This window comes from Nematostella vectensis, chromosome 1, assembly GCF_932526225.1.
Source record: "Nematostella vectensis chromosome 1, jaNemVect1.1, whole genome shotgun sequence".
NCBI classification, from domain to species: Eukaryota; Metazoa; Cnidaria; class Anthozoa; order Actiniaria; family Edwardsiidae; genus Nematostella; species Nematostella vectensis.
The window spans coordinates 13,949,000-13,957,179 of NC_064034.1; the positions used below are offsets into that span (position 1 = coordinate 13,949,000).

At 40.2% G+C, this 8,180-nt stretch overlaps 1 protein-coding gene and 2 long non-coding RNA genes across 3 annotated transcripts; 2 read left to right on the forward strand and 1 right to left on the reverse strand.

Moving 5' to 3' along the window:
• The first annotated feature begins 1,070 nt into the window (after positions 1–1,070).
• On the forward strand, positions 1,071–1,957 carry LOC125561746. Its single transcript, XR_007307465.1, has 2 exons — positions 1,071–1,647; positions 1,772–1,957. It is a non-coding gene; the product is annotated as an uncharacterized LOC125561746 (long non-coding RNA).
• Positions 1,958–2,085: 128 nt separating this feature from the next.
• Positions 2,086–3,464, forward strand: LOC125561742. Its single transcript, XM_048725906.1, has 2 exons — positions 2,086–2,259; positions 2,524–3,464. Exons 1-2 carry the CDS (start codon positions 2,178–2,180, stop codon positions 3,087–3,089), a joined length of 648 nt encoding a protein of 215 aa, XP_048581863.1. The 5' UTR covers positions 2,086–2,177; the 3' UTR covers positions 3,090–3,464.
• A 1,876-nt stretch (positions 3,465–5,340) lies between these two features.
• LOC116612856 lies at positions 5,341–7,877 on the reverse strand. Its single transcript, XR_004294011.2, has 3 exons — positions 7,518–7,877; positions 6,742–6,773; positions 5,341–6,655 (listed from the first exon to the last, which is right to left on the reverse strand). It is a non-coding gene; the product is annotated as an uncharacterized LOC116612856 (long non-coding RNA).
• Between the last annotated feature and the right edge of the window lie 303 nt (positions 7,878–8,180).

The following is an 8,180-nucleotide window of genomic DNA, read 5'->3' on the forward strand; positions in this document are numbered from 1 at the left end:
ACAGAGCACTACTCACGCGAACATCGAGTAATCAACAACTGATATGTACTTATAACTTACTTATTCACGCTGAAGTTCCTTCCTCCACTCAGCTCTTCAGTCCTTTTAAATAGCTTTCGATTAAATCCCAGGAAGCCAGTTCAATGAATTTATGTATTCACTAAGTCTGTTTTATTAGAAAAAAACGAAAGGAAAGTGTTGTAGTCTTTGTTTTGACCCGAAAGCATTGCATTTTGTAGACAGGGGCACTGCCAGCGTGCAGTTGCAATGTGTTTGCGGTGACTCCATGAAGTGGATAAACTCACTATGTCATCTGGAAGTGTGGTGAAATACAATGTCAAAATAAGGTAAGATTTGTATGTATCTTTCCTCGTAATTTTGAAATGTCATGTATAAATAAAGACTACAATAGAATCATTATATTGTCTATACTGTTCAGAATGATGCTTCATGGCCTAGGATCAACTGATCACAGAGACAGTATGCTAGTGTTTGCGATGCAGCCCTGATATGATATGAAGATATTTGGCATAGACATGAAGCATTGATATACAGCTTCAAATTAAAATGCCCCTCTTTGAATCATCGCTCACGCCTCACCCAAACAATGTTCTAGTGTCCTGTGTAGGATTTTGGGTGGAGCATTCAGCTCATATCCACTTGAACTACAATACTACAACATGTCTTTAGGGTGTGTGTACATCATCTTTATTATGAGACATAAATTTTCTGCTTTTTGCATGATATCTATGTCAGGGCACACCCACTTGACAATTCATGGCTATGTGCTCCAGAAATCTAAATCTGAAATAGACATTAAGCCAGGTTAGGACCTACTATAAAATAATAGCCCCTCTCCATATGCCCAGGTTCCTAAAATGTGTATCTTTATCTTTACAAAATACTTTCATCATAATGCATTACAACACATCTTGGTTTATGTATATGTTGAATATACTAAATTGGTGTGTTATTTCTGTAGTTCATGACACATTTTACCTATACAGCTATTTTGTGTAACTATTCGATAACAAAGTTAACCTAAATTTTCCTAACTTTCCTAAATTTTCCTAATTTTCCTGCAGTTTATTTTTCCATCATTGTGAAAACATTTACAAAAAATGAAACAATAAGCAATCTGTAACACAACCAGTGACTGACATGTATTGCGTGACTTTCGCGCCATAGTTATTCATTATGTTAATTTATGCATGTAGCTTTATACTTGTGTACAACTTGTACGACTCGCACGAGTATCATAATAAACCCTGCAGTTCATGAAACACGACATGGCTGTCAGTAGCGGGATCTTCTAGAAGTCACAGACTGGAAGGAGAAAGAAAAACGTGAGTTTATTCCAATTGTTCTTTGGTACAAGCTAGCGAAATGAGCGATTTGATCGGATTTGAAACTCCTAAACTCGACATGGCTTTCAGTAGCGGGATCTTCTAGAAGTCACAGACTGGAAGGAGAAAGAAAAACGTGAGTTTATTCCAATTGTTCTTTGGTATAAGCCAGCGAAATGAGCGATTTGATCGGATTTAAAACTCCCAAAATAGACTGGACCACGAGCCCCGACATTGAATTGAAGTTCAAACGTTTTCGCCAGAAATGTGAATTATTATTTGACGGGCCGCTAAAACAGAGGTCGGAGGAAAATCGGATTTAAAACTCCCAAAATAGACTGGACCACGAGCCCCGACATTGAATTGAAGTTCAAACGTTTTCGCCAGAAATGTGAATTATTATTTGACGGGCCGCTAAAACAGAGGTCGGAGGAACAGAAGTGTAGATATTTACTCCTCTGGACGGGAGATTATGGCCTTGACTTGTTTAATACATGGAATTTGAGCACAGAAGAGGCGAACAAATTGGCCGAATATTGGAAGCGTTTCGAAGAGCAGGTGAAACCACAATCCAACCACTTACTAAATCGATTTTACCTAAGATCCCTGAAGCAAAACAACAGGCCGCTAGACGAATTCCTTACTGAGGCAAACTACTTATCCAGAATAGTGGTTTTCCCACCGACTTACACGATGAGCTAATGCGAGATTCTCTTGTTTTTGGAGCCGACTCCGACGCGGTACAAAAGAAGTGCATCGCCAAAAGGAAATTCCCTCTCCTTCAAGAGAGCCAGGGAAATCGCCCACACTGAGGAGGCGACACGGCTACAAATGAACGACATGAGCAACCCCCAGAATCAGAGAGAGGTAAACTCCACCCAGAACAACAACAAAGCTAGAAAGCAACGAAAAGGTAAAACCCACCCAGTAAATAGATCTAACAAGAAGCCTGGTGATGAAAATGGCGCATCCGCTCAGCACCATACACCAGATAATTGTGGAAGATGTGGAAATACACCCCACAAAAAGGGCCAGAAATGCCCAGCTATCGATTCAGAGTGCTTTGCCTGCCACAAAACTGGACACTATCAGCACATGTGCTTTACACCTCCAAAAAAATTTGTCCATTCAATTGGTGATGAAAATTGTGATGAAAGAGTTTTCTTCGGAACTCTAGTGGCAGAAACCAGCACTAATGAAAATAGCCCAAGCGGAATTGAAAGCATCTTCCAGCTAGAAAACCGCAACCGCGTAACGACGGAATTGCAGTTAACTTCCAAACCACACCACAAAAATACCATCCCTATTGTATGTAGAATTGATACTGGCGCAGAACCCAACGTCATTGCAAAGAAGGACATTGAGTGCCTTTTCCCGAAAAAAAAAGGACAGCTGGAGAAACCTGGCTGCAAAATCATGTCCTACGGTGGACATGAAATCTCGAACCTGGGGCAGTGTCAATTGTATGTGCACCACAAGGGTCAAGTTAAAGAAATAACATTCAATGTTACTGAAGTATCAGGTCCTGCCATAATTGGCTGCAAGACATGTGATGATCTCGAGCTAGTGAAGTACAACCTTAACCTTGACAAAGCCCCCAAGGCCCAATCCCATAGTCAACATGACAACATGCACACCCCACTCACTAAGGGAAAATTAGTGAACAGCTACAAAGATCGTTTTGAGGGACGAGGAGGCAAAGAGGGAGATCATCGGCTTTACACCACGACAACTTGTGGATAAGATTCGCACAGAGCGCAGAAAGATTAAACGTGATCTAGACAAGAAAAAATTTGCTCGTCATTAAGAACACTGACTTTTAGGCTGTCACCATGCTGACAAGCCATTTTGTTACAATCATGGCGTTGATTTTATGACTTAAATGTAAGTTGTGTATTCCAGCTTCTGTTTTCCAGAAAAGCCATTTGTTGATACCTCGTTTCAAGAAACAACATTTCAATTTGTTAATCGAGCAAGCAATATTTCTTGTATTATTGTATTTGTTTATTTTATGACTTGAACAACTCATATGTTAAGCCCCCTTTTCAAGGGCTTCGATGCTTTATTGTTAAGAAGAGACAACCTTGCAGAACTCAGAATAAACATAATAGTTTATCATTGTCTAGCATCAAATGCTTGCTATGTGAATCGTTGAAAAAGCTGGAAAAACAACTATATTGCTCTTTCAAATACCCCCGCGGTCACAAATATTATTAGCATGTGATGGCGTTTGATTACATTCTTTAACTGGAGTGAAATATTTGTCAGCTTTTGCATTGATATCGCCAAATAAACCGCACGACACGCGCTAATAGTATCTGCGTAAGTACCACGCGCCTTCTTTATTCAGAAACAAAACGCGCTTAGAGTATCTGTAAGGAGCATGCGTCTTGTTTATTGCATCATTTTCTTTGTTCATTTGATGACTTGAAAGTCTGATATGTTTAGTACGTCGATGCTTCAAATTGTTAAGAAGAGGCTATCTTAAGGAATTAAAAAAAAAAATCATAAGAGTTGCTACAATCAAGCTTTACAAATTATTGCAGAAAATATCCTCTGTTTCTGTTTTAAATACCCTCTGGTTAACAAGACGAGGATAATACGCTTGCATTAGTATCGACCAATATATACTTTTTGAGGAAAGAACTCTCGCATTAGTAAAACGCACAATTTTCACTATGTTTCTTTTTGTAACCTCAAGAGTCTTTGAATAAAAAAAGAAAAGACTTTGTTACATTAAATATTCAGATTTACTGCACTTCCCAAAGAATATGCAACACGAAAAGAAAAGAAAATTGTGATCCGAAAACTACTGAATACTCATTTCTGTGTATTCTGTCGCACACCCTGCAAATGTTCCTTTTCGTAACATTCGTGCATTTTGAACGCACTCAGGAAAAAAATTAAAACTCTCTTCTGCTTGACCGTATTGCTTTCATTCTTTCATATTACATCGACAGATGACAAAGCCACGCAATCTATCGAAAACGATCGATAGCCACCGTTGTTACGAGCTCAAATCGCATTTTTGCGTGGATGTGATAGATTAACCAAAAAAACTGTGTTTTGAGATTTTTGCGTAACATCAATTTTTTCCGAAAAAGTCACGTAATTTGTTAAAACACAACCAAATATTCCCAAAATTGTTGGTCACCATCCTCAGCTATTCCTCTCGCTAACCTATAAATAACATATAAATAACAATGCATTAGACTGTGAATTTAAAGAGATATTACGTTTTTATGCAGGGAACCAAATATTACTACTTTTCGAAATTTGATAAGGATAAGTCGACTATAGAGTACATGTACATCTACTAGACTTGAAAGCTTTTAAATTATAACACGAATTAAAACGTTTCAGGAAGCTTGGTGGCCAGTATGCATGTTAGTAAAGGGGATATATCCCCATGATTAAGTATTCTATTTCAGAAACCTGAAGAGTGTTCCTTTTAGTAACATTTTCGACTTTGTCAAGACTTGAAGCCCTTAAATATTAACGCAAGCTAATACGGTCATCAGTGCCGTAAAATATGTATTTTATCTAGCCAACCGCCTTAATATGGTTCGAAAAGTATGTCGTATATGACAGAAGGTCAACTTTGAAAAAAGGTTACGAAAAGAACCCACGATGAATCTAGGGACGGACGGACGGACGGACGGACAGACAGACAGACAGACAGATAGATGTTGGATTATTAAAACCAATTGCAGTAGTGACTGAATTGCTGGGTCCGTCAGCGCCAGCAACAATCACACACATTGATATTTTACAGAAATAAAATCATTGAACCTATGTGTGTGTCCTATCTGAGGTCTTAAAGCATTAGATGGTTAGATGGCAGGCTATAACTGCGTCTCTCCTATCCCTAAGGGACTTGAGACCAGGCATGTCCAAACCTTCCCCCCTCCCCGAGCCCCAACACCCCCCACCCCTCCCTCCTGGCCGCAAACAAGTTGGTCATTTCTTATTGAAAGACTAGATAGACAGTTGGTACAGAATAGAAGCTATTGTATTAGCCTGGTCTCATGTGAAAATATCCGCACTGAGCAAGGTACAGTACAGTAAAGTACAGACTTTGTCATTTTAGATATAACAATAATAATGATAAAAAAGAAATGCCTTTGTAAAGCTCCATGTAAGAGCTACACAACTAAAAGGACTGCCTAATGGCATGTGAACTAGAAATTCGGTTGGCCAAGACTCAAAATCATAGCCTAACTGTTCTTAAATATTTTTGTTTTAGGGTTTATGAGTTTGTGTAACATGGCTTATTAGATATATGTGACGTGGGGTATTATTAAATCAAAGTCTGCGAGTATTGATTACCTATATCAAGGCATTGTGTAATAATACTTCTCAAGAAGCCAGCTTACAACAGCTGATCACATCTTCAAGAGCTCTGACAAAATTGATTCATCAAGTCAGCTTGATGTTATTGATGCTAAGAGTTGCTCAAAAATGTCTCTTCTAAACACTATTTATGTACACACATCAGTTACAAGCTTCCCCCTGTTGAGGTTTGCAAATGAGCCAGTGTCCCATCTCTCGGATTCCACAATACGTTCAGCAGCTGACTTCTTAGGCGATGTCCAGGACATCCCCCCTTCTGTTAGTAAGGCTTACAACAACTGTTGTCACCCTTCGTAACTGATGCAACACAAATCAATCCCAGTTTCCTTTCTCGTGATAAAAATGAGCCCCTATACTCATTGCACACTTACTATCTTCCCAATAGGGGCTCACCCTACTTCCAAGAGTACACGAGATTCTGGCTTGGCTTCTAAACAAAATTAAAAAAACGCTCCAAGAGCTCGACTCAGTCACAAACAACCCCAGTCCTACAAAAGAATGCAAGACAAAAATATAAACAGCGTCATCAAAACTGCTAAACTATTGTATTATCTTGTACAATAATCGATTTTCAAGTTTATTCCAAAAAAGCCATTACAGTGCTCATTGCAGACCGGTTTAGCTTAACCGAAAAGTTGATGGTGAGTATTTTGCTAAAGCCCCTTTTGTTAAAAAATCAGTCATATAGTCATACCAGAATCCTTTATCATATAGTCTAGAATATGATACCAGAATATGATACCATACGCTGGTGAGTAGTATAGGTTGGCTGGTTTTTGAGCTCTTGTCTTCCTAGTTGTCCTCCTAACGTCATCATTGCTAAAGTTACTTATATGACTAGCAATAACTGAAACAACTGACTTAATGAAGATAATAAACCAAGGCTCTAAAGCAAATAATAGCCCGGTCATGACATAATTTCAAGTAACTCACCTGGCCTGTTTAGTTCATGATTACTGTAAACGTAAAACAAATGTTTAGGAAATATTATTGATTGTGATACCCCATCTGCCTCCCTAGTTAGTAAAACGGCAATACATACCAGTCATGTCCGCGCTATATGCTTCCTCATTTCTGGATAAAGAGTATAAAGCAGTAGTTAGTTGGAAAGACCTTCACTTGAGCGTAGGAGCAACTCATTTTATTTAAAGAGCCGGGGAAAGAAAGTAGAAAAGAAAATGATATGCAAGACTGTCAGTATTATAAGGCAAACTTCTGGAAAATACCTGAATGAATACAGAACAATTAGAAATACGGTTGCACTTGGAGAATTTATGTTTTGTAACCCGCAGTACTTCATGGATGTCAAATAAATGCAAGTAAGCATAAATAAAAAAGAAATCTATCCTTCAAAACCTGTAACATTTTTGTTTTGTTAAGCGTAGGCTGTGCCCTAGAAATTGTTGTCGAGCAGATAAGTGCATAAAAAAGTCATTATTGCCTAGGCGTATCAATGGACGGGGGGGACTAGGGGGTTTGAGTGAAACTAGTGGGGGGCGCGAATCGCCCCTCCGGGCCTCCCAGCCCCGCTTTCAGTGAAGCGAGTGGGAGGCGCGAATCGCCCCTCCGTGCCTCCCAGCCCCACTCCAGGCTGGGGACTTTCGGTGACGCGTAGATTAATAATTTAATCTACGTCGGGACCACTTCGCGCAGATGGGTAAATCACTCCGCGTAGATGGGTAATTAGCAATCATTAATCTATGTCGGGGGACGTGTGCTAGGACCGTGAAAACGAGGAGGGCCGCCAACCTACGGAGCCGTTTTTCGGCCGTAAATTCAAAGCCGCTGGCGTGGCGTTTAAACCTGAGTTTTACTCACGCGGTGCTTGAATTGCTCCCAATCCCCCAGTTTGGTCGTTCAATTATGCTTGTTTTTATGACTTAGAACTTCTCTCGGGATTTCTCTGCTAAAGCAGCGATGATAGGGCGATGCCATTGAGGGATTCGAACGAATACCGTCGTGTGTTCTTTTTATCGAACGCTCGATCACCGACCACAGGTCTACGATCTTATGGCAGTCCTTGTTTGCCACAGAAGCCTCCTGTTTCCGAAATACAGTTTCAGAGAGGCGGTCGAACATTTTAAGACTCCATCTACGAAGGCGTCCTCCTCTTTCCCCTCGGTTGTTACTGAAAGTTTCCAGCCAAGCACTTTAGGTCTTATTTGGGTCGAGCCGCCATCTTGGATAATTGAGCTTGGTACTTCATGACATATGTTTTTAAGGGCTTTGTGACTCGCACTCTAATAAATGGAGCTGTTATGAAGTATCATGGCTGCATTTTTCCAATGATGCAGTTCGAACCCCAAAGGACTTGCAATTAGACATCCGTCTGTCCTGTGGTATACCGAGCGTTCGAAGGATGAAGTGCGGAAAAGATTATTGCGGGTGGCTAAAGGTCGGCCACGCAAACACGTGCGGCCGGAGGTGCATGGACACCTACTGCAAGGTGCACCTCCAAAGGCTCCGTAAGGGCAGCCCCCT

Bases quoted from the DNA above. Each gene is read 5' to 3' on its own strand.
- LOC125561742 (XM_048725906.1), top strand. From the start codon at position 2,178: ATGAACGACATGAGCAACCCCCAGAATCAGAGAGAGGTAAACTCCACC. The intron at 2,260-2,523 runs GTAAAACCCACC...TCGGAACTCTAG, and splicing joins AGCTAGAAAGCAACGAAAAG to TGGCAGAAACCAGCACTAAT.